Source organism: Saccopteryx bilineata, chromosome 3, assembly GCF_036850765.1.
Source record: "Saccopteryx bilineata isolate mSacBil1 chromosome 3, mSacBil1_pri_phased_curated, whole genome shotgun sequence".
In the NCBI taxonomy this organism is placed as follows: domain Eukaryota; kingdom Metazoa; phylum Chordata; class Mammalia; order Chiroptera; family Emballonuridae; genus Saccopteryx; species Saccopteryx bilineata.
The window spans coordinates 278,742,560-278,769,110 of NC_089492.1; the positions used below are offsets into that span (position 1 = coordinate 278,742,560).

At 40.7% G+C, this 26,551-nt stretch overlaps 2 protein-coding genes across 22 annotated transcripts in view; both read left to right on the forward strand.

Moving 5' to 3' along the window:
* The window catches only part of EIF4G3 (eukaryotic translation initiation factor 4 gamma 3), a 345,052-nt gene that overhangs the window by 304,522 nt on the left and 13,979 nt on the right, over positions 1–26,551 (forward strand). For 14 of the 21 annotated variants that reach the window (XM_066270204.1, XM_066270205.1, XM_066270206.1 and 11 more), the window contains 4 exons: positions 7,120–7,238; positions 12,248–12,420; positions 23,045–23,170; positions 24,271–24,352. In XM_066270204.1, coding sequence (XP_066126301.1) covers positions 7,120–7,238; positions 12,248–12,420; positions 23,045–23,170; positions 24,271–24,352 — 500 coding nt within the window. The remainder of the gene's footprint in view (positions 1–7,119; positions 7,239–12,247; positions 12,421–23,044; positions 23,171–24,270; positions 24,353–26,551) is intronic. The other 7 variants (XM_066270207.1, XM_066270208.1, XM_066270209.1 and 4 more) reach the window with 1 other exon arrangement.
* Positions 15,733–17,285, forward strand: LOC136328776 (melanoma-associated antigen B16-like). Its single transcript, XM_066264791.1, is given in 4 exon segments — positions 15,733–16,128; positions 16,130–16,237; positions 16,904–17,052; positions 17,054–17,285. Coding segments are annotated over 4 exon segments (885 nt in total).

The following is a 26,551-nucleotide window of genomic DNA, read 5'->3' on the forward strand; positions in this document are numbered from 1 at the left end:
GGGTTCCCCTTTCTGCACATCCTGGCCAGCACTTATTCTGTGTTGTTTTGTTGATGAGCGCCATTCTGTCTGATGTGAGGTGACATCTCATTGTGGTTTTAATTTGCATTTCTCTAATGATTAGTGATGTTGAGCATTTTCATATGCCTATTGGCCATCTGTATGTCCTCTTTGGAGAAGTGTCTATTCATTTCCTTAGCCCATTTTTTGATTGGATTGTTCATCTTCCTGGTGTTGAGTTTTATAAGTTCTTTATAAATGTGGTTATTAACCCCTTGTCAGATATATTGTCAAATATGTTTTCCCATTGTGTAGTTTGTCTTTTTATTCTGTTCTTATTGTCTTTAGCTGTGCAAAAGCTTTTTAGTTTGATATAGTCCCATTTCTTTATCCTGTCTTTTATTTCACTTGCCTATGGAGATAAATCAGCAAATATATTGCTGCGAGAGATGTTGGAGAGCTTACTGCCTATGTTTTCTTCTAAGATGCTTATGGTTTCATGGCTTACATTTAAGTCTTTTATCCATTTTGAGTTTATTTTTGTGAATGGTGTAAGTTGGTGGTCTAGTTTTATTTTTTTGCAGGTAGATGTCCAATTTTCCCAACACCATTTGTTGAAGAAGCTGTCTTTACTCCATTGTATGCTCTTACCTCCTTTGTCAAATATCAATGTCCATAAAGGTGTGGATTTATTTCTGGGTTCTCAGTTCTGTTCCATTTATCTATATGCCTGTTCTTATGCCAGTATCTGGCTGTTTTGAGTACAGTGACCTTGTAGTATAACTTGATATTAGGAAGTGTGATACCTCCCACTTTATTTTTCCTTTTCAATATTGCTGAGGGTATTTGTGTTCTTTTTTGTTTCCATATAGATTTTTGGAATATGTGTTCTATATTTTTGAAGTATATCATTGGTATTTTAATTGGTATTCCTTTGAATATATAAATTGCTTTGAGTAATATAGACATTTTAATTATGTTTATTTTTCCTAACCATGAGCACGGTATATGCTTCCACTTGTTTGTATCTTCCTTGATTTCTTTTATCAATGTTATTTAATTTTCTGAGTACAAGTCTTTAATCTCCTTGGTTAAATTTACTCCTAGGTACTTTATTTTTTGTTGTTGCAATAGTGGAGGGAATTGTTTCTTTAATTTCTCTTTTTGACAGTTCATTGTTGGTATATAAAAATGTCTCTGATTTCTGAGTATTAATTTTATATCCTGTCACCTTGCTGAACTCATTTATCAGGTTAAGTAGTTGTTTGACTGAGACTTTAGGGTTTTCTATATACAGAATCATATCATCTGCAAATAATGATAGTTTTACTTCTTATCCAATTTGGATGCCTTTTATTTCTTCTTCTTGTCTGATTGCTGTGGCTAGGACTTCCAGAACTATGTTGAATAAGAGTGCTGAAAGGGGGCACCCCTGCTTTGTTCCTGATCTTAAGAGGTTTGCTTTTAATTTTTGCCCATTGAGTATGATGTTGGCTTTGGGTTTGTCATAGATGGCCTTTATTATGTTGCGGTATGTTTTCTATATTCCCACTTTGCTGAGAGTTTTGATCATGAATGGATGCTGGATTTTATCAAATGCTTTTTCTGCATCTATTGAAATTATCATGTGGTTTTTTTCTTTCCTTTTGTTTATGTGATGAATCACATTGATTGATTTGCAAATATTGTACCAGCCTTGCCTCTCCAGAATAAATCCCACTTGATCGTGGTGTATGATTTTTTTTATACATTGGTGGATCCGCTTTGCTAATATTTTGTTGAGTATTTTAGCATCTAAATTTATCAGGGATATTGGCCTATAATTTTCTTTCTTTGTGTTGTCTTTGCCTGGTTTTGGAATCAGAATTATACTCGCCTCATAAAAGGAGCTTGGAAGTCTTCCTTCCTCTTGAATTTTTTGAAATAGCTTGAGAAGGAAGGGAGTTAGTTCTTCTTTGAATATTTGGTAGAATTCACTGTGAAGCCATCAGGCCCAGACATCTGATTCTTCCAGATTGATTTTTAAAATATTATATGTTTCAAGGAATTTGTCCATTTCATGTAGGTTGTCTAATTTTTTGGCATACAGTTCTTCATAGTATTTTCTTACAATCCTTTGTATTTTTGTTGTGTCAGTTGTTATTTCTCCACTGTCATTTCTAATTTTACTTATTTGAGTCCTCTCTTTTTTTTTTTTCTTGGTGAGTCTGGTTAAAGGTTCATCGATATTGTTTACCTTTTCAAAGATCCTGCTCCTGGTTTCATTGATCATCTGTATTGTTTCTTTAGCTTCTATGTTATTTATTTCCACTCTGATCTTTATTATTTCCTTCCTTCTACTACCTTTGGGCTTTACTTGCTGTTCTTTTTCTAGTTCCTTTAGATGCAGGGTTAAGTTGTTTATTTGAGTTTTTTCTAGCTTCTTAAGGTATGCCTGTAATGCTATGAACTTCCAGGCTTTACTTGCTGTTCTTTTTCTAGTTCTTTTAGATGCAGGGTTAAGTTGTTTATTTGAGCTTTTTCTAACTTCTTAAGGTATGCCTGTAATGCTATGAACTTCTCTCTCAGTACTGCTTTTGCTGTGTCCCATAAATTTTGAGTTGTTGTATGTTCATTATCATTCATTTCTAGGATTTTTTTTTAATTTCTTCTTTGATCTCATTATTAACCCATTCGTTATTTAATAACATGCTATTTAGTTTCCAAATGTTTGAGTATTTTTCAGTTTTTCTGTTGTGGTTGATTTCTAGTTTCATGCCATTGTGATCAGAGAAATGCTTGATATGATTTCAGTCTTCTTAAATTTGTTGAGATTGCTTTTGTGCCCTAATGTGTAGTCTATCCTAGAGAATGCACCATGAGCACTTGAAAACAATGTATATTCTGCTGCTTTATTTTTATTTATTTATTTTTTCAATAACCTTACTTTTTTTTTTTTAGAGTGGAGGGGGAGAGAGAGAGAGAGAGAGAGAGAGAGAGAGAGAAGGGGGAGGAGCAGGAAATATCAACTCTCATATGTGCCTTGACCAGGCAAGCCAGGGTTTTGAACTGGCAACCTCAGTGTTTCCAGGTTGACACTTTATCCACTGTGCCACCACAGGTCAGGCTATTCTGCTGCTTTAGGGTGAGAGATTCTGAAGATATCTGTTAAATCGAGTTGATCTAGTGTGTCCTTTAAGTCTGCTTTTCTTTAATTTTCTCTCTTAAGGATCTATCTAGTGATGTTAGTGGGGTATAGCAATCCCCTACTATTATAGCATTGCTGTTGATCTCGCCCTTTATATCAATCAAAGTCTGCTTTACATGTTTAGGTGCTCCTATGTTAGGTGCGTAGATATTTATAATGGTTACATCTTCCTATTGGATTGCTCCCTTTTTTATTACTTAGTGACCTTCTTTATCTCTTACTATAGCCTTTGTTTTAAAGTCCATTTTGTCTGATATAAGTATTGCTACCCCAGCTTTTTTTTCATTTCCATTTGCATGAAATATTTTTTTCCATCTTTTTACCTTCAGTCTATGTGCATCTTTTGTTTTACGGTGTGTCTCTTGTAGACAGCATATATATAGGTCCTGTTTTCTTATCCACGCAGCTGCCATATGTCTTTTATTGAATCATTTAATCCATTTACATTTAAGGTTATTATTGATATGTAGTTGTTTATTGCCATTTTATTCTTAAAGCTGTATTCCTCTTTTACTATATTCTTTTCTGCCTTTGGTCTGTTTACAACAGGACCCTTAACATGTCTCGTAGCGTTGGTTTGGTTGTAATGAATTCCTTGAGTTTTTTTTTTTTTTGTCTGGGAAGCTTTTTATTTCTCCTTCAATTTTAAATGATAGCCTTGCTGGATAAAGTAGTCTTGGTTGTAGGCTCTTGTTCTGCATTACTTTGAATATTTCTTGCCATTCCCTTCTGGCCTCAAGTGTTTCTGTTGAGAAGGCGGATGTCATCCTTATGGGGATTCCTTCATAGGTGATAGCCTTTTTTTCTCTAGCAGCTTTTAATATGTTCTCTTTATCACTTAGGTTTAGTATTTTAATTTGATGTGCTTGGTGTAGATTTCTTTGGGTTTCTCTTTAATGGAATTCTCTGTGATTCTTGAACTTGTGTAACTTTTTCTTGATTCAATTTAGGGAAGTTTTCAGCTATGATTTGATTAAACAAAGTCTCTATCCCTTATTCTTTCTCTTCTTCTTCTGGAACCCCTATGATGCGGATATTATTTCTTTTCATGTTGTCACAGAGCACTCTTAGAGTTTCCTCAGACTTTTTGAGTCTCTTTTCTTTTTGCTGCTCTGCCTCCATGCCTTTGTTTATCTTGTCCTGTAACTCGCTGATTCCACCCTCAGCTTCATCCATCCTGCTTTTAATTCCTTCCATTGTGGTCTTCATTTCTGATACTGTATTTGTCATTTCTGACTAATTCTTTTTTTATTATTTCAATGTCCATTTTTATACTTGCTATCTCTTTATTTAGTTGTTTGTTATGATCATCTATTGTTGTTCTAAGATTTTTGAGCATCCTAACAATCATTTTTTTTAATTCTTATTTATTTATTTATTTTACAGAGAGAGAGGGAGTCAGAGCGAGGGAGTCAGAGAGAGGGATAGACAGGAACAGACAGACAGGAACGGAGAGAGATGAGAAGCATCAATCATTAGTTTTCCATTGTGCGTTGCAACACCTTAGTTGTTCATTGATTGCTTTCTCATATGTGCCTTGACCATGAGCCTTCAGCAGACTGAGTAACCCCTTGTTGGACCCAGTGACCTTTGGTTCAAGCTGGTAGGCTTTTGCTCAAACCAGATGAGCTCGTGCTGAAGCTGGCGACCTTGGGGTCTCGAACCTGGGTCCTCTGCATCCCAGTCAGACGCTCTATCCACTGCGCCACTGCCTGGTCAGGCCTAACAATCATTATTTTAAACTCTGCATCTGGTAGTTTGGTTATATCTGACTCATTCAAGTACTTTTCTGGGGATTTCTCTTGATTCATTTGTGTTGCATTTCTCTGCCTTCCCATTTTGTCTGTGTATAAGAGGGTGTGGCCTCTGTGTTCCCTATGTGTGGTCTGTCCACAGGCCCACCACCCCCTGTGCTGCTGCCTCAGGTTATCAGGTATGGGTGTTGCAGGCTCCAGCTGGCTGCAGCTGTCCCTGCAATTTCCGCCTCTCCTTCACCAGAGTGGCTGTGTTCACGTGCCTGGGTCGACAAGCCTCAGCCTTCGCTCCACCACCGTCGGTGGGGCTGCATACTGCCCCGGGCCGCAAACCTTGGCACCGGGGGCAGGGGTGAGCACCTTTGCTCAGCCATGGGCCTCTGCCTATTCCCGGGCTTTCACCCCACCCCCATGGGCGGAGCTGCCGGCAGAATTGTGGGCGGGATTGCAAGCAGGTTTGCAGCCAGCCGGATCGCTTTCGTGTGCCACTTCTGACCCCGCTGGGCAAGACTGAGTTTACACCCGGCCTCAGTCGTGGCCACCCGGCTTTTGTCCCCACCAGCATTCCCGTTGCCACCTGCTCTCTGGCTAGCCTTCAGCAGTGTGGCTGTGGGCACTGCACCTCAGACCCTAGTACTGAATACTATATTCCATAAGGCTCCCACCTTCTAAGTGACTCTGCTCTGAGTGCCATGGAAGAGCTTGTTTGGCTGATGTCCTGCTTCCCTTTGCTGGTATTGCTGGTTCCAGGGGAAATATTCACTTCAGATTTGGGGAGTAGCTCTGCCCAGTGGTTAGGGTGGCTGTCCGTCAAAGTGTTTCTGCCTGTGCCTCCTAGATTACACTCTCTTCCTGCTACTCTGGTCCTCTCCTCTCTCCCCGTCCTCCTGAGCCCCAGTTGAGTGGTTATGAAAGAGGTTTTTTGTGCTGTGTCTTTAAGAAGAATCCTGAGTCTGAGAAATCTCTTTCTCACAAACAGTATCCTGACTTGTTTTGCAGCTAATACTGTTCATATGCTTCTTCTAGGCTCTGGGGCTGCAGGCTCGGGCTTTGTTCCTGGGGCCCAGAGCCCTCCCCTCTCCACTAAACTCACTTCCCGCCACACGAGTCTCTCCAGGCTGCTGTTTGCTCCGGGGAGCTGGGCAGCCCTTGCCGCATTTCCGCTTTTCCTACCAGTCTCTGTGTGGCTCCTTCGGTGTTCCTTGGTTAAAGAGTCCTCTTAGTTTAGTCCACAGCATCTTTTAACACTTAATCTTGAAGTAATAGTGCTTGTTTATAACATTTTTATATCATTCAAATTTGTTTTACTATTTAAATTGTGTCAGCTTTAAGGCCATAGAGCTTTCTTATCTGTGTGAGGTATTTTGGTAACAAAATAAATTGGGCATGAAAATGACATGTTTATGTAGTGAATAATGTAGCACAGCTGCCCTGTGAATGTTTATTGTCTCAGTTATCTGTCCATTCACCACATGCACAGTGAAGCAACTACTGACTTCTGGGCACTCGTTCCTCCTCTCAGCCTTTAGTCTGCTGGGTCAGGAAGACCTTTATCAAATAATGCCACAGAGTATTGTATATAAGTACAAGCTAGAGAAGAATGGAACAGTTCTTAGGGACTACTTAACAAAGGGGAACTATTTAGAATTGGCATGGAGGATATTAGGGAAGACTTCCCAAAGTCTGAAGGACCAACAGAAGTTAAAACAGGTTTGTAGGGAGGGACAGTGTGGAATAGAGAGAAAGCTCAAATCAGACGGAAGGAGTACCATGAGCAAAGTAATAATAGGTGGAACCATGTGACAGTCGAGCATTTGCCAAAGGCCAGTGTGGCCGGAGCTCTGTGCATGACTGTGCAGGCCTTCTGTGCTTTCCACCATTGAAACAATGGGTTGGGATCAAAACATAGGAAGAAAAAAAGCTTTAATTATACAAGTTTATTGTATCCCTATATCCTTTTAATTATTATGGATCATGAAGTTATACAGTGTATGTCTATTCTAAAATAAGCATTTCTATATTTTGCTTTTTGGTGTCTTGCTTTTTCAAATTTGCATCTATTGTTAATGCTTTTACTGAAAAATGATGTAATAACATATAAACATCATCAACCATGATCCCACCATTTTAATGATAATTTTTATCGTTTTTACTTTCTCACTTTTTAAACCTTACTAGTAGTGAAGGCAGAAATTCCAACATCATCAACTACTGACAAGCATTCACTGTCAGAAGAGGAAATGGAGAGGAAATCCAGATCTATCATTGATGAATTTCTACACATTAATGATTTTAAGGTAAAAGAAAATATATTTTTTTAAAGAAAGCAACAACAGAAAGCCCTGTGACAGACATAGTAACTTGTTTCTGGTCAAATTAACTAATTTGTCACTATGAACTGATAAGACTTAGAATGTGTGATCCAGGTCCTACACAGTTCATTTTGCACAATTCTGATACATTTCTGCCAGTAGTCCGTTTTAAACTGATACTATAGTTCACAAGATCAAGTGACAGGAAGAGACAATAGGTACCAGTCCATCCCTACTCTGGGGTAACCGGATTGACTTTGATACTCATGAACAAAAACAACATACTGTCATTATGAGGCATTCTCAGCTTCCTATGTATAATTACCTCTCATCTTTATAGTCAGTTTGTCATCATTCTTATATTAGCTTTACAGTATGACTTGACATTACTTTTTTCTTTCTTTCGTAAGTGAAAACAGGCTCAGAGGAGTAAGGAATGTGCCAGGTCAGAAGCCTAAGTGAAGCATTTCAAAACATAGCTTTGCATTTGCCCTTCTTTAACCCTGACCTTCTCTTTTACTTTCATTTTAAGATGATAGTGAATAAGATAAGTATACTGCCTGACTTCATGAGCCCTATAGTCTAGCAGAAACACTGCAAAAAAGTAACTCCACGGTTACATATTTAAATTGTAGTTATAATAAATGCTAGCAGACCTATGTAGGGTATTAGGAGAGATCTTATATATAATAGAACCTAATTTAGGGATTAGGAATAAGCAAATGCTTGCTAAAAATATTTGTCAGGTATATTAAGTACTTTTGCTTTGGCATATATGATTAAAAGTTCTTTCAAGCTTGTTCTCTTGGCAACCTAGTTATTACCCGCTTTCCAAACCAAAAAATCAGTTTGGTTAGCTATCGCTCAGCCTTCTAAAAACCTCAGGCTCTGAAATTGTCCAAAATTCAGAGAAGTCGGAAGAAGTTTTAATGGTAAGCAAGTTGGAGAAGAGTACTTTGCAGAAGCTCTTGAAAGTACAGCAAAAATAAATGAACATTAATGGAAAAGAACCAAAGAACATACTTCATATAGAGTGATTTGTTAGATTCTTAGAAAGTGAGAAGTATTCTTGTAAACTGGTAGCACGGCTTTTTACTTGCATGGAGTAGAGAAATGTGAGAGGCTTAGAAGAAAGAAGAAAGGCTGAGAAAGATAAAGAGCAGAGACAAGGAGATTGGCTTTAGAAATCATTTAAAGCAGGGGTAGTCAACCATTTTATACCTACCACCCACTTTTGTATCTCTGTTAGTAGTAAAATTTTCTCACCGCCCACTGGTTCCATAGTAATGGTGATTTATAAATTAGGGAAGTAACTTTACTTTATAAAATTTATAAAGCAGAGTTACAGCAAGTTAAAGCATATAATAATAATTATTTACCAAGTACTTTATGTAGGATTTTCGCTAAGTTTGGCAGAATAAATCTTTATAAAACAACTTACTATAGTTAAATCTATCTTTGTATTTATATCTATACTCTGGTTGCTCCGCTACCGCCCACCTTGAAAGCTGGCACGCCCACTAATGGGCTGTAGGGACCAGGTTGACTACCACTGATTTAAAGGATGTACAGAGTGAATGAACAACACATACTTTGAAAAAGGAAAGATATGACCCCGTGATGAGCTAGAGATTTAGGAAGAAAAACACTTAGTAACACTTAAGTGCAGCAGGAGGACCCTTTGAAGCATAACTAACCCTACCTATTTCAGGCCTGCAGTATGGACGGGACAGACAGCTGTGACTCAGGAATTTTATTGTATAATGTATAAGGCTGCTCTGCTGCAGTGGCAGTGAGAACCAGGCAGTAGTGTCAGACATAGTGAGGTCTTATTCTGTGCGAGGTGCTGTTCTACATGTTTTATATGTACTAGTTTATTGAATTCTCATAATACTTTCTGTTGACATTATTATAATAGGCATTTTTATAGATAAGGAAATTGTGATGCAGAGAGTTAAAGTAACTTGTTCTAGTTTATATTGCAGCTAATGGCAGACTCAGTATTCAAAGCCAGGCTGCTAGCTGTAGAGCAGAAACTACTTACTACCTTTAGGGTATTAGTCTGTCACACTGAAGGCTCACAGAGCTCATCCTAAGGAAGAATTTTTTTCTAATATCTTAACAAATGCCATTATTAACAGAAATACAAATTAATATTTATTGAACCTGTGTGCTTGCATTGTGTCTAGTGATTTTATCTACATTTTCTATTCAATTCTCACAGTAACCCTATAATAGGAAGTCAAGGCTGAGAGATTCAGTTACACTCCTAAGCCTGCACAGTGGCGACAGAGCCAGAGTTCAAACCTATATTTGTCCAACTCCACAGCCTCTGCCTCTGTGATATATCTTCGCTGAGTTCCTAAAATGTACCGGCCACATTTTAGAGAACACTGCCTAGATATACTGCAGTATATGTAGTGAGCAACCTAGTCTCTTTTTATAGGCCTTTTATTGGGAAATACAGACAAAGCTACCCTAAAGATAAGTAGCAATTTCAAAAATTAATGTTTCAGTGCAGAGAAGTAAAGTCAGGTGATGTGAGAGCCCATGGTTGGGCAGTCACAGAGCATAGGAGGTGTCATTTCAGCAGAGAGCTCAAAAACAAGAAGAGTCTCACCATGCAGAAACACCAAACCATGAGAAACTGGGGGAGGGCAAGGTTAGAGCTGTGGTGACATTAGACGTGTTATGATGCAGGGTCGGTGAATCAGTTCCTATTAGAAGACGCTTAACCGCTTCAGGTTGAATACTGAAGATGGAATTCTTGCTCTCCTTTCCACTGCCTCCTGACAAGGCACTACAATGATGCTGCTGCTGCTCTTCTGATGAGGCAAAGCGCCCTGGGTAGGGAGCATAGGGAATAGACTGCAGCAGCGTTCTGAAAGTGAGAAATGAGAAGGTGGAATGGTTACTTATTTAGCAGAGTATTAATGGTGCATGAGGTGCAAATGGAGCTGGAAACAGAAGGATTGATTGGTTCAAAGTTTATGTAAGAAACAGTTTTACTTGGCCCTGGCCGGTTGACTCAGTGGTAGAGCATCGGCCTGGCGTGCGGGGGACCCGGGTTCGATTCCCGGCCAGGGCACATAGGAGAAGCACCCATTTGCTTCTCCATCCCCCCCCCCCTTCCTCTCTGTCTCTCTCTTCCCCTCCCGCAGCCGAGGCTCCATTGGAGCAAGGATGGCCTGGGCGCTGGGGATGGCTCCTTGGCCTCTTCCCCAGGCGCTAGAGTGGCTCTGGTTGCGGCAGAGCGACACCCCAGAGGGGCAGAGCATCGCCCCCTGGTGGGCAGAGCATTGCCCCTGGTGGGCGTGCCGGGTGGATCCCGGTCGGGCGCATGCGGGAGTCTGTCTGACTGTCTCTCCCTGATTCCAGCTTCAGAAAAAGAAGGAAAAAAAAAGAAAAGAAAAAAAAAGAAACCGTTTTACTTGACATCTGGCCTAAATGTTTCAAAAATGCCAATATCATAAAAGGACAAAAAAGAGAAAGAACTGATCTCAATTAAAAGAGACATGACATGTGATGTTGGGTTCTTAATTGGATCCTAGAACAAGAAGCTATATTGGACATTTGGGAACAGTTATAGAAATTTGGTTATGTACTATATATGTCAGATAATAATCATATTGACATCATTGTGTGAAGGTTAAATTTCTTAGAAAGCAAACTAACAATAGATGAATCTTGAGTGAAGATATATATAGGTAGACATTGTGCTACTCTTTCATTTCTGTGTAGTTTGGAGTTTTTCCAGATGAGAAGGTGACGTTGGGGAGGGAGTCAGTGAAGCTGCAGAGGGGCAGGAAGGCAGCAGTGACATGCCCGCCTGGGCCTTGCTTCCTGCTTCAGGAGGCTGACCCCTTGGCATCTTCCCCTTAGAAAAACTACGTTTGTTAGAGGTGAAACCACAGGATTTTGTGGTCAAAGTTAAGGAAGGTGAGGGCAGGGTGGCACGCTGCTATATTGGTGATTCAGCGACCCTGGCTGCCAGGCTTTTACCCTCCACACCAAAGACATGGACCTAGGCAGACCACCCCACGGTAAGAGCCCTTTAGCAAGCCCCACACCCCAGGAACTGCATAGAGGTTTTTAGTCCTTAAGCTAACCGTATTAACTTTCCTATGAAAGATCTTTCTCATTGAAGATTTTGCAAATAGTATTAACATACCCAAACGATTTACCTCAGTTGCCATTTTAAGTAAGGTCTTTGAGTCGTGACTTTGAATTTTTATTTCATAATATATATACCATTTTCAGTTTTTTCAATGATCATAAAATAGGCAAACATTGTGTAGAAAAATACATTTTGACTCTGGTCCTTTGAGTGATCTTTAATAAAATTGTTAACCTAAACACATTCGCTTTATAAGATACATTTCTTTTGTTTTAAACATGACTAAAATTGACCATTTCATCCTCCATTTTTCTCAGCTATGTTAATATTTTAAAAATTATATATGAGCCCTGGCCGGTTGGCTCAGCGGTAGAGCGTCGGCCTAGCGTGCGGAGGACCCGGGTTCGATTCCCGGCCAGGGCACACAGGAGAAGCGCCCATTTGCTTCTCCACCCCTCCGCCGCGCTTTCCTCTCTGTCTCTCTCTTCCCCTCCCGCAGCCAAGGCTCCATTGGAGCAAAGATGGCCCGGGCGCTGGGGATGGCTCTGTGGCCTCTGCCTCAGGCGCTAGAGTGGCTCTGGTCGCAATATGGCGACGCCCAGGATGGGCAGAGCATCGCCCCCTGGTGGGCAGAGCGTCGCCCCTGGTGGGCGTGCCGGGTGGATCCCGGTCGGGTGCATGCAGGAGTCTGTCTGACTGTCTCTCCCTGTTTCCAGCTTCAGAAAAATGGAAAAAAAAAAAAAATTATATATGAAAACTGTCTTGTTTTTGGAACTTTCTACTGAGTTTGTCATAAGTGAAATATCTTCAACTTATTTTAACACTCTGGTAATGCTCTCTACATTTGGGGGTAAGCTTCTGTTTGCTGTTTGAACAGGAAGCCGTGCAGTGTGTGGAGGAGCTGAACGCCCAGGGCCCGCCACACGTGTTTGTGAGAGTGGGAGTGGAGTCCACCCTGGAAAGGAGCCAGATCACCAGGGAGCACGTGGGCCAGTTACTGTATCAGCTGGTCCATTCAGAGAAACTCAGCAAGCAGGACTTTTTCAAAGGGTCAGTATCCTCCTCAAGAGTGTTAGTCATTTACTAGGCTCTTGAGTAGTAGTTAATTTTTAAAGTACATAATCTATTTTAAGGTTTTTAGTTTTTTTCATAGATTTAAATTGAGTCCATTATAATCTGTTGATGTGAATGTTGATAATATTGGTTGGTATGATGGCATTTGTAGACTGTGCTAGGGCATAAAGGTTGTCTTCTGGTTTTTTATTATGCTGTAAGTAAGGTAGCAGAGACCCCTTAACCATGGGAAACTGATGCCTCACCAGCCTATCTACATGTAAACCCTAAGATATTCTTTGAGGAAAAACTTTCTTTGTGAAAAAGAAGTTTGAATAATTGTCCTAACCCTGAAAGCCTTAAACTTGTCTCTAAACCATGGTTATTTTGACACGTTAATGCTTCTCTGTCCAGATAAGCCCCATAGAAGGATATAGAATTACCGAGTGGTTAATGATTTTAGTCTATTCCAGGTTGGTTTCATTATGATTCCTGTTGATGGCTAGATTGATGAAGTCTGGCTGTCACTGGTGTTGTATTCTCACTTGCTCCCATTCTGATATCTTTGTGATACACCATCCTCCCAGGTGCACAAATTGGGTTCCTTGTGGTCCAGCCACAGAATCTTCCCCAGGCTTAGACTCTAAAATCAAAAGTTTAAGGTGAAAATTACATATGGTAAAAAATTTTGTTTCAGGAGCCATGTTGTGCAATGTAAACACACAATCACAGCTGTCACTGATAGTTGCTCACTCTCTCAGGGAACAAAAGCTCAGACCCCGAGGGCTGAGCATCAAATCCATGTCTCCCATCTCATACTCACAGGGGGTACATGCTCATTAGTGGAGTGGCAGTAAGAGTTCTACACTATTTAAGTTATTTTTCTTATTGTAAACCTTATTTGCCAAGCTCATGTTGTATTCTTAGGCATTAAATACGCATGTGATAAAATGCCGCTGTGGAGCTTTCAAATACAGTCAACCTCTTAGAATAGTGTTGCCATTAAATGCCAAGGTTGAATGTATCTAGGAATAATTACTCATTTGATTTTGTGAGCAAAGATGGCATTGTCCTCAAGGTTCTGGAAAATGTATACTAGCCCCTAGGATCATTAAGAAGTTGTCTTTCAGCAATAAGCTAGATTTTGTTGAATTCAGTGACTCACTAGATTAAGGCCATCTGACCCAGATAACTTAATAAAAATCTTTGGCAAAAGTTGCTGTGGTTGTTGGCCTTTAAGGCCAGGATGGTTTCCCAATTTTAAAAGAGAAATATGTTGTTCGCCCCAACAACCAGCCAGTATAAACAGTAAGAGTGAGGAGGGTATCCACACCCACACAATCAGATTCAGGTCTGCCCCGACCCAACTTGAAACTGTAATTTCAAGTCCCTGGAAACTACATTTGCACTAATTATTATATTAGTTTATAAATAACTTGTTTTTTACCCAACTATTATGATATATTCCCCAGAAAATTTTGATATTGAGAGTGCTAGATCGTTATTTACTACATTATGTCTCTTCTCAAACTGGACTCAAACATTGATTCATATCTGAAAACCCATCAGAAGTGTGGTCCAGCTTCATCAGCTTCAGCTGAATTTGCGAGGTGCTAGCTTGGTGGCTAGGCCATCTTCAGCATTCTGTGTTTCCCTTTGTTGGTTCTCTTGAGGAAAGTGTGTCATCCAGTCATGATGTCCACACTTTCACTGGCAGTGGGGCTGCCACTGCTGCTGCTGCTATCAGTACTGCCACAATCACAGCCTTCAGATCGGAAGTGAGACAAGCACTTCTGTGTTTCAGTAACTACATCATCTTTCTCGCTTCTACTTCCTTCTGCAGCTAGAGATAATGCAGTGGTTCCAGGCCTCGCTTTTAATACTAAATTAGACCTAACCAAGCCTTAGACCAGGACCTCTTCAAAGACCCGGGTTCCTTCTAAATGGAGAGGCCTAGCAATTTTTTCTAAGATGGAAACAAATCTATATAGTTCCATGTCATTATCCACAGAGGCTTCTTTTCTTTTTTCTTTTTCTTTTTTTTACAGGGACAGAGAGAGAGTCAGAGAGAGGGATAGATAGGGACAGACAGACAGGAACGGACAGAGATGAAAAGCATCAATCATCAGTTTTTTGTTTTAACATCTTAATTGTTCATTGATTGCTATCGTATATGTGCCTTGACCATGGGCCTTCAGCAGACCAAGTAACCCCTTGCTCGAGCCAGCGACCTTGGGTCCAAGCTGGTGAGCTTTTTGTTCATGCCAGATGAGCCCACGCTCAAGCTGGCGACCTTGAGGGGTCTCGAACCTGGTTCCTCCGCATCCCAGTCCAATACTGTATCCACTGCAGCACCGCCTGGTCAGGCAAAGAGGCTTCTTGAAGGTAGATCAGTTACCCAATTGCTTCTGAAGCCCAAGTTATATAAATAGTTCATACTGTCCACAGAGACAGTTCATTGGAGCTGTGGAAATGTCCTAAGTCTTTTGGAAGTCCCAACATCCAAAGATTTCTGTGTTTACATAGCATTTTGGGGGAGCATCTAAGGTTAGCTTCCTTGGATGCTGTTAACTGCTTAGATGCCAACTTTTGATCAGTCATTGAAGCTGCTTGCGTAACTTCATAAGCCGGCAAGAATTTTGGGAAACAAGGAAGTAGAAGGCCTCCAAGATTACTGTGCCCTGATCAGCCAACTAATCCTCCATTTCTCCTACAAATCTTTTTAAGGCATGCAGTGCTACTAAATATTAAGTTAGACAGTTTCAAACATGTTCTTTGGATTAGTTGTTTATCAATATAGCTTAGATTCTTTGGAATTTTTCTTACAAGTTGCTATATCAGCTCTGAGCACAACAGTTACCATATATAAAACATATCTCCACGAAGGCAACATCAGGCATCCTCTTAGAATTTTCAGGACTTGAATCTAAATGCTTTATGACGTAAATTAGGTAGGTAGGTAAGTAGATGGGTTTCAAGCAGAGCTCTGATAGTCATTTTATATCATGGCTTCAGAAGACTTCTTTTTTAAAACTGTCTAGTAGGTTCCGCCCCCTGACTTCCTATTCCAGACTAGGGGCCGAGGGGGCTTTGATCTGAGATTCTCCATTGCCTTCATGTTTACATTCCTGATTTTACCGCTGCTCACAAGAGTCATCATGGCTTTCTGTAAAAGAATCTTCTGTGCCCACCTGATCAACTTGGTCAGACCCACAGTGAGAACCAGGGCCTACAGATTGCACAGGAATCAAGGCTCTGGAGGAGACCTGTCTCCTATCCTCCAGTGCCTGGCAATTTGAAGGAGGTCCTATGCTGGTGTCCCCCAGTACTCCTGAGAGTCCTCAGAGTTTCCACTCCACCTCCCTTACCACTGCAGTCCCCTCATCAGGCAAATCTGGTGAGGGCTCCAGTGGCCAGGAAGAGGAGGGTAGCACCTCAGAGGCAGATCCTAACCCCAAGAATGTGTTCAGAGATGCTCTAAATGCAATTGTAGCTTTGTTGGTAAATTTTCTGCTGCTCAAGTATCAGATGAAAGAGCCAGTAACCGAGGCAGGTATGTTGAAGATGGTCCACAAAGAGTACAATGACCACTTCATTGAGATCTTCCTGAGAGCCTCTGTGTGTTTGGAGATAATCTTGGGCCTTGATGTGAAGGGAGTGGATCCCACCAACCACTGCTGTGCTGTCCTCATCAAAATGGGCCTTTACCTATGATGCAATGCTGCATGGTGGAAAGAGCGTGTCTAAGACCATCATTCTGATACTCACCCAGAGTGTGATCTTCATGAAGGGCAACTGTGCCATGAAAGGGAAAGTCTAATGGAAACAACCAAAAAGCCCATCAATAGATGACTGGATAAAGAAGATGTGGCACATATACACTATGGAATACTACTCAGCCATAAGAAATGATGACATCGGAACATTTACAGCAAAATGGTGGGATCTTGATAACATGATACGAAGCGAAATAAGTAAATCAGAAAAAAACAGGAACTGTATTATTCCATACGTAGGTGGGACATAATAGTGAAACTAAGAGACATTGATAAGAGTGTGGTGGTTATGGGGGGGGAGGGGGGAATGGGAGAGGGATAGGGGGTGGGGAGGGGCACAAAGAAAACAAGATAGAAGGTGACAGAGGACAATCTGACTTTGGGTGGTGGGTATGCAACATAATTGAACGACAAGATAACCTGGACTTGTTATCTTTGAATATATGTATCCTGATGTATTGATGTCACCCCATTAAAAAAATAAAATTAAAAAAAAAAACAACCAGATATATTTGCAAAACATGTTGTGTACCATTACACGTTGGTGACTGCTATACAGTATACCACACGAAAAAGAATTACTAAAATATATAATATGTATAAAATATAATATGTAGCAGATGTGTACAAAGTTTCATTTAAATTCATTATGTATAAATAAAGTATACTGAAGTTTAAAAAAAAAAAAAAAAGGGAAAGTCTAGGAAGGTCTGAGTGTGATGGGGTTCTATTCTGGGAGGAAGCACTGCATCTTTGGAGAGCCCAAGAAGCTCATCACCAACTGTTTCGTGGAGGAGAAATGCCTGAAGTACCTGCAAGTGGCCAACAGTGGTCCTACACAATTTGTATTCCTGTGCTGTCAGAGCCCACTCTGAAACCATGAAGATGCAAGTCCTAGAGTTTCTGGCCAAGATTCAGGGGACTGACCCAAGTTCTTTCCCATCTTGGTGTAAGGAGGCATTGCAAGATGAAGAAGAGAGAGCCCGAGCCAGAATTTCAGCCTGGGCTGTCTCAACTACCATGGCCACTTCCAGTTCTAGAGCCAAGCCTGGCAGCCCTGCCCACACAGAGGGAAGTCTGGGATAGTTTCCTCGGTCATTGTTTGAAGAGACAGCTCGTGTTTATAGAGTTTAGGTCGGAGATGGGACTGAAAGGAACATAGCATATATGCCTCTGTTCCTGTTTTATATGTGTAACTTGAAAATCTATTATTTGTTGACATAAGTACTATTCAAGTTATCGATTTTTTAGTATAGATTTAGCTTCAAAATCTCCAAGTTTATTAATGATATTGGTTACTCATGTAATGCTCAAAAGAACTTTTATTGTGAGAATTTTGTTGTTTTAGGAAACAAAACCTGAAACCATCTTATGTTGTCATCTAGAAAAAGACAACATGGCATTGACATAGCCATGCCCCTGGAAATGTAAAAAAAGTGGGCTTTAAGAAAGTTGGGTCTGACCTATGGTGGCGCAGTGGATAAAATGCTGACTTGGAATGCTGAGGTCACCAGTTCAAAATCCCAGACTTGCCCGGTCAAGGCACATACGAGAAGCAACTACTATATGAGTTGATGCTTCCCACTCCTCCTCCTCCCCTTTCTCTTTTTTTCTCTCTCCCCCCTCTCCTTTCTCTACAATGAATAAATAAAATCTTAAATAAAAAAGAAAGATAATAACTTTAAAAAGAAAGTTGGAATCAATGGAAAAAATAGAGAAGAAGATCTAAATGGTATTCAAATCTTGGCTTTCTTATCCATTTTGGTTTTTATTGTATAAAATTAAGTAATACATACATGTATTTGCTAAGCTCTTTCAACAATGTGCAAGATATAAATTTTAATAAATTAGAAAAAGAAAATAACTGTCTAGTAAAGGTAATTTAGTGTAGCTCACTGTTAGCCATGGAATCGGAATCACTTTGAAAGTGTAATAAACAAATGAAATAGAGGGTGGTAAACATTGGAGTTGGCAATAAATACAAAATATGGATCCTTCAGGAGGCCTCATATATTAGCATTTCACTTTGGGAAGTGTGTGTTGGAGAGGAAACTTTTTATTTCATTCTTGACTACTTTTTTGGAATTTTTCTTGCTACTCTGGCGATTCTATCTTGGTAAAAAGATACAGTTCAACCCTGACCGGATGGCTCAGCAGTAGAGCGTCGGCCTGGCGCGCGGGGGACCCGGGTTCGATTCCCGGCCAGGGCACACAGGAGAAGCGCCCATTTGCTTCTCCACCCCCCCTCCTTCCTTTCTGTCTCTCTCTTCCCCTCCCGCAGCCAAGGCTCCATTGGAGCAAAGATGGCCCCGGGCGCTGGGGATGGCTCCTTGGCCTCTGCCCCAGGCGCTAGAGTGGCTCTGGTCGCGGCAGAGCGACGCCCCGGAGGGGCAGAGCATCGCCCCCTGGTGGGCAGAGCATCGCCCCTGGTGGGCGTGCCGGGTGGATCCCGGTCGGGCGCATGCGGGAGTCTGTCTGACTGTCTCTCCCCATTTCCAGCTTTAGAAAAATACAAACAAACAAACAAACAAAAAAGGATACAGTTCAGAGTTTACACAGACATGCATGCTAAGTTTTATATGCAAAATTTCAGAGGTGCTGGTTAACAGTGAAAACCCTGTTTGCTAACATAGGTAGAATCTCATTTAAGTAGTCTTTGTTGTAGTAACTCTTTGAAGATGACACTGCAGTATAAGAAGGCTTTTGCCATCACTTCACTGGACAGCTCGGTTGGTTAGAGCATCGTCCCAAAGCACAGAGGTTGCCGGTTTGATATCCCTGGTCAGGGCACATACAGAAGCAGATTGATGTTCCTTCTCTCTTTCCCTTTTCCCTCTCTCTAAAACCTATACACTAAACATTTTTTTTAAAGGCTTTTTATCGCCTGACCAGGCAGTGGCGCAGTGGATAGAGCATCGATCTGGGATGTGGAGGACCCAGGTTTGAGACCCCAAGGTCGCCAGCTTGAGCGCGGGCTCATCTTGCTTAAGCAAAAAGCTCACCAGCTTAGACCCAAGGTCGCTGGCTTGAGCAAGGGGTTACTAGGTCCGCTGAAGGCCCGTGGTCAAGGCACATATGAGAAAGCAATCAATGAACAACTAAGGTGTTGCAACAAAAAACTGATGATTGATGCTTCTCATCTCTCTCCATTCCTGTCTGTCCCTATCTATCCCTCTCTCTGACTCTCTCTCTGTCCCTGAAAGAAAAAAAATAAAAATAAAAAATAAAAAAAGGCTTTTTATCTTTTTTTCTTTCTTTCTCTCTTTTACCTATAGTTAGATTCTTACAATTTGTCATAACTCTTGACCAATCTGATTTTTACATGTCCTCACTCTTTCTTCCATTTTCATTTAGTTGTCATTAATGCAGATTGTGGAAGATGCTGTTAACAATACTATTTCCAACTGTATTACTTTGCCTATTTATCATATTTCTGATCAGACCTCTACTGAATTTTTTTAAATCCCCACTTTCAACCATGAACTCCTTTCTTTAATTAAACTTTAGGCAGGAACCCAATATATAAAATAAATATAAGTCGATCTTTAGTAGTTGAAGTGGGGGGAGGATGCCTGAAGTCCCACCTGTGGATCCTACCAAAGTGCAGTCCAGTGGGTTTTTTGGGTTGTTTTTTGTCACAGAGACAGAAAGAATCAGAGAGAGGGACAGATAGGGACAGTCAGACAGGAAGAGAGAGAGATGAGAAACATCAGTTCTTTATTGTAGCTCCTTAGTTGTTCATTGATTGCTTTCTCATATGTGCCTTGACTGTGAGGCTACAGCAGATCGAATGACCCCTTTTTCGAGCCAGCGACCTTGGGCTCAAGCTGGTGAGCCTTGCTCAAACCAGATGAGCTTGCGCTCAAGCTTGCGACTTCAGGGTCTCAAACTTGGGTCCTCCACATCCCAGTCTGATGCTCTATCCACGGCGCCACTTCCTGGTCAGGCAGTCCAGTGGGTTTGATGGTCACTCCATACCAAGAAGCAAGGGTGTGGCACAGCTCTGTTTTACTCATCCAGCCAGCAAAAAATGTGTACTAGGCAAGGCTTTGTTATAGGCTGTGTGATAGAGTAGTCCACAGAAAACTGTGTTTAGGAGCTTCCACACACCTAGGATTTTTCTTTTAAAATCATACAAAAGGAGGCCCTGGCCAGTTGGCTCAGTGGTAGAGCGTCGGCCTGGCGTGCGGGGGACCCGGGTTCAATTCCCGGCCAGGGCACATAGGAGAAGTGCCCATTTGCTTCTCCACCCCCCCTCCTTCCTCTCTGTCTCTCTCTTCCCCTCCCACAGCCAAGGCTCCATTGGAGCAAAGATGGCCCGGGCGCTGGGGATGGCTCCTTGACCTCTGCCCCAGGTGGTAGAGTGGCTCTGGTCACAGCAGAGCGACGCCCCGGAGGGGCAGAGCATCGCCCCCTGGTGGGCAGAGCATCGCCCCTGGTGGGCGTGCCGGGTGGATCCTGGTCAGGCGCATGCGGGAGTCTGTCTGACTGTCTCTCCCCGTTTCCAGCTTCAGAAAAATAAAAAATAAAAATAAATAAAAAATAAAATCATACAAAAGGATTTAGTAACTATAAACCTGAAAGAAATGTCACTTAACAGGCTTGTTTTATAGAAATTCTATGCTCAGCCAAATATGTTTTGTTTTTTTATCAGCAGTATGTATTTGACCAATGATTATGTTCTGCAAATGGTCCTATGACTAATGGAGCAGTAGAAAACCAAGGCAAAAATATGTGTATCTTTCAGTTATATGCAATGAAAATAGCAGGTAGACATACTGCTGGAAGACCAGGATGGCTGCAGTTATTGTCTCATGGGCTCATTAAACAGCTTAATTTATTCCACTAACTCATGGAACATGAACTGGCAGTATAAAGTGATTAACCCAGATATCCTGCAGTCCATCCAGATTATGGTTCATTAGTAACACATTAACTAAGCTGAAAGTCTGAACATAATGATAGAATAGTCAAGTATCTGTTATATCACAAATAAATGTCAAATAGTTTGTAAACCGAAGGTCAGAAAGTTGGTATTAAGGATACATGAAGCCCAGAGTTGGAAAAGTGGTTGAACTGCAAACTGTTTTTAAATGGCACCTTCAGAAAGGTGACTATCTTACAGTGAAACATTTTTTTAAGTGAAAAATTTTAATGATGTGTATGTAGGCTCCTGAGGTAGGTATAAAAGAGTAGCACACTCTGGTTAGCAACTAGAACTGCAATGAAAAAGCACACATTTTGTATATGCAATGCAGAGATCTGAAAGGGCATGAAGACAGATACTACCTGCCCATGGCCTCTCCAGTCATTCATCTCTTTTCTCTTTTTTTTTATTTATTTATTTTTTCTGAAGTTTAAAACAGGGAGGCAGTCAGACAGACTCCCGCATGTGCCCGACCAGGATCCACCTGGCACGCCCACCAGGGGGCAATGCTCTGCCCATCTGGAGCGTCACTCTGTTGCAACCAGAGCCATTCTAGAGCCTGAGGCAGAGGCCACAGAGCCATCCTCAGCACCTGGGCCATCTTTGCTCCAATGGAGCCTCGGCTGTGGGAGGGAAAGAGAGAGACAGAGAGGAAGGAGAGGGGGAGGGGTGCAGAAGCAGATGGGTGCTTCTCCTTTGTGCCCTGGCCGGGAATCGAACCCAGGACTCCTGCACGCCAGGCCGACGCTCTACCACTGAGCCAACCGGCCAGGGCCGCGTTTTCTTATGATAATGTGTATTTCCTTTTTTTATGTGTATTTCTCCTATGGTTAAATTTACTTTTGTTTTTTGTACTTTTTAATATAGTTCTAAATGAATAGCTATGCTATTGAGCCTAAGTAAAATTGTACTGATAATTCATAATTGACTTTCCTAAATATTATATTTGAATCCCATTTATTTCACTTCATATTGAAAAATATCTCATAGTGTAAAAACCTGCAACCATTGACTTTTCTTTAAAAATACAATAGTTGGTAATATGTCATAATGATAATGTTATTTGTGAAGTTGTCAGATTCTTTTATATCCATTCATTTTTTCTCCCCCATTCTAAGCTTCTTAAGGACAAGGATTTTTGCCTTTTCTTCTGTGTGTGTCTGATCTGTACTGCACTGAGTTTTTAGTCATTGCTTCTGGCTTACTCAAAGAGTATTATACCCAACTGTGTTGAACTCTTTATAGTAAGTGATTAAATTGATAGCTGTTCCCCCAGAATTTCACATGACTGCCTCATTTTCATCATTTAAGTATTGCAAATGTCCCTCTACACAGAACTAATTTCTGACCACCATCTGTTTTGGGATATCCTAGTACCATAGTTCACATTCTTCAGAGTATTGGCCCGGTCTGCAAGTGTGCTTTGTGCTCTTTTCTCCCTCTCCCCACACTAATATAATAAGCTCTGTGAGAGCAAGAACCAGTTACGTCTGACCAGGCGGTGGCACAGTGGATAGAGCGTCAGACTGGGATGAGGAGAACCCAGGTTCGAAACCCCGAGGTCACCAGCTTGAGCCCAAGGTCACTACCTTGAAGAAGGCGTCACTCAGTCTGCTGTAGCCCCACAGTTGAGGCACATATGAGAAAGCAATCAATGAACAACTAAGGTGTCGCCACGAAAAACTGATGATTGATGCTTCTCATTTCTCTTTGTTCCTGTCTGTCCCTATCTGTCCCTCTCTCTGACTCTCTCTGTCTCTGTAAAAAAATAAAAATAAAAAAGAACCAGTTACTTTATGCTTGGAACAGGACCTAACATAACAGGTGCTTAATATGTATTGCTTCACTGACTGATTTTTGGTCTGTTCAATCTTTTGAATTATATTTGCATGTAAACTATTTTCCTGGTCCTTTTTAGTTTTTCAGAAACATTGGAATTGGCAGATGACATGGCCATTGATATTCCCCATATTTGGCTGTACCTTGCTGAACTGGTGACTCCCATGTTAAAAGAAGGCGGAATCTCCATGAGAGAACTTATCATGTAAGTTGATCTTGTCTCTCTTGTTGTATATCAAGTGAAACTGATGCAAAACTCATCAGTTGGCCTTCTAGCGTAGTGTCCTTCCCTTAGTGCCTTTCGAGACTCTTGGATGCAACCTGTGACTCTTTAAGCCTTCTAGTTTTTATACAAAATACTACATTGCATTAGATCTTTACTTCAGAAGTGATCGATATAGGATAGCCTTGTGATCCATTGAGGTTAGTCGTGATTGCTCCTGGAAACTTAATTTTAACCTGACTTTTATGTCTATCATTGTTCCAGTGTTGTAAGAAGTTTTATTTTCATATAATAACTTGTCAGACTGTGATGCCTGCATTATACATGCTCAGGTGGTTATAAAAGGAACTGAAGTCTCAGGCATTCCTAAACAAGATTGGGAAATTATTGCCACATTGTATAGATTAGTATTTTCCCAGAAACTGTTCATACAGTCAAACTGCACACTGTTGTGTCCCTTTTCTTTGACATTCACAAAGTGTATTATAGCACAGTCAAGATTATGAGAATCCTATAGTAAAACAAAAAAAGTAAAAATTAGTTGGGTTTGTTTAATTCACATTACTTCAATTAATTGACTGTAGAATCTTTTTTTAGGAAATAAAAAAGGACTATTGGTACCCTATAGAATACAATGTGGGAAACGCTGATTTCGACTAAAAAAATTGGTCCCTGTTTTATCCATATTCTAAAAATGGGGGGCCTTCCTTTTCTAAAAACATTTAATAACCAAGCTTCACAACTTCCTGTTACCTAAGGTGATTCTCTCCTTCCAGCTTTTTCAATGGAAATAAATAGATTAAATGAGACTGATCCTTGCAATTACTTTTATCATTGAAGCAGTTAAAGAAAAAGGCAGGAACCAGGAATTCTAAAGTCCTTTTCCAGCTTCTCCATGAAGCATAAAATGAACCTGAAGTCTTGAAGTACTTCTGCTAAAAACTACTTGGAGTATGCACTGGGTTTGGCTTGCCCGAATTTTTCTGTTGTCCAGCATCTGCTCTTTCAGCACACACTGTTCGCCTACTGCTCTAGAACAGGGAATGTGTTCTGAGGTGCTTAAGCACTGCTTTCTTTTACAGAGAATTTTGCAAACCTTTACTTCCTGTTGGAAGAGCTGGGGTCTTGCTTTCTGAAATATTGCACCTTCTATGCAAACAAATGGTGAGTGTTAAACGGAGTGCCAGACTCAGCTGCATATTAGGAATGTCAGTGATTTTGATTATATGTAAATGGCTTAGATATCACTGTGCAGGTAATTCTGTTTCCTTTTATTACTTGAAAAAGAAGAGGTCTGTTTCAGTCTAGTTTCTTCTTGGGTTGTACTTGTCCTTCTGTTTACTAGTAACTTGGAAAAGAATGACCTCATCTCAACTAGATCTGATACAATTCTGAAGAATTTCATGACATATTTTATTTGTGGCTAGTGATTTTGTCTTCTCTTGAAACAAAATGGCTGCATTATTTATATTTTTAAATCGATTTCAATGAAAACTCCTCTGCTTTTAGAGAAAGACAAGACTCATAAAATGAGTTTTGTTATTTTTGGATCATGAGCTGGGTAATCTGATTAGAAATAGGTAGTAAAAATGATTCTGCAGGATAGTGAATTTCTGTCTTAGAGCTAAATTTATTTTAGTTTAATAACTACTCCGCCTGACGTGGTGGCACAGTGGATAAAGCATCGACCTGGAATACTGAGGTTGCCGGTTCGAAACCCTGGGCTTGCCTGGTCAAGACATATATGAGAGTTGCTGCTTCCTGCTCTTCTCCCTGACCTCTCTCTCTCTCCCCCCACCTCTCTAAAGTGAATTTTAAAAAAATTAAAGAGACTGTTATATAAAAAAAGAAACCAAAAAAGGAATAAATAAAAACAATAAATACTTTATAATTCTCTGCAAAGCTCTATGCTAGGATGTCTGTCTACAAAGACAACTAAACCTTCAAAGAATGTATAAACTGGAGAGGGAAACAGACAAGTCTAAACCAATAGTTTCAAAAGAGAGTGTCAGTGCTGCATTAGTGGTCTAAGAGGTTTGATTTGGGAAATAGCTTCACAAAGATGGTGCAACACCCGGGTTGATAGATGTCAAAATGAAACAGAACTCAAGACAATTCTGGAGTGATTTCTGACTTACTCAAACCAAACCCAGAAGTATTGAGATGATAGATTTCATTGTTTTATAGGCATTGATAAAAAAAATTCATTTTATTTCTCCCTAGAAATTTACAGAAGTTCTTCTCTATTACTTATGTGTAATAGTTAGTCATAAACAGGTATACTAACTAGCCTAGACTCTAGTTCTATTTGATTTTTTGTTTTTTTCTTATCAAGTGAAGAGTGAGGGCAGAGAGACAGACTCCCGCATTTGTCCCTACCAGGATCCACCTGGCAAGCACTAGGTGGTGGTGCCCTGCCCATCTGGGTCATTGCTGCATTGCTCAGCAACCAAACTCTTATCTGAGCCATCCTCAGTGCCCGGGGCCAACTTGCTCATTTGAGCCATGGCTGTAGGAGGAGAAGAAAGAGAGAAGGAGGAGAGGGTGGGGTGGAGAAATAGATGGTCACTTCTCCTGTGTGCCCTGACCAGGAATCGAACCTGGGACTTCCACATGCCAGCCCGATGCTCTACTGCTGAGCCAGCCAGCCAGACATCTACTTGATTTTCTATCTGTGAATAATACTCTCTGCTTGCTTTCACTAAAGTTTTTATTGAACCCTAATTTGCAGATCCACCTTAACTTTAGTCCTTACTTAACTCAAATTTTTGTTAACTTTTATTTGTAAAAACTAAAATGAAATTCTGATAGAGCATAAACTCTGCCATTGGACAGTCTGAGTTTAAATCTTGGCTCTGCCAAGTTACCAGCCATGCCTTGGGCCTGTTACTCTATGAAATATTACTACCTGTTCCGCAGATTGCAGCTGCAGCTTCAAAGCCTGGATAGTTTTCCATTATTCAGGCAGTGGACTTGCATCTCCTCATCAGTTTTCCAGCTGACAGCAGCTCTTCTCTATTTCTTGGGTTCAACCCATGGTTTTACCCCTGAAATACTTCTCATACCTGATTCGGTAGCAACAGCTTTCTTAGCCATTCTCATATTGGGCAGCATAATTGTGATGACCTGCTATGAAGAGGAATACCAATGGGGCTTGTTGTATGGCTTTAGTAGCAGGTGCATATAGCACTGTCTAGGAAAAGGTACAGTGTTGAACTTATAAATTCTATTGCACTGGTCTCTTTTTATGTGATTATACTCATAAATTCCAATAACCAGCTTGCAGAGCCCCAGATTAGTAAATGAAATTATTAACCTTTAAGGTACTTCAGTCATTCACTATCATATTTACGTACATTCAGA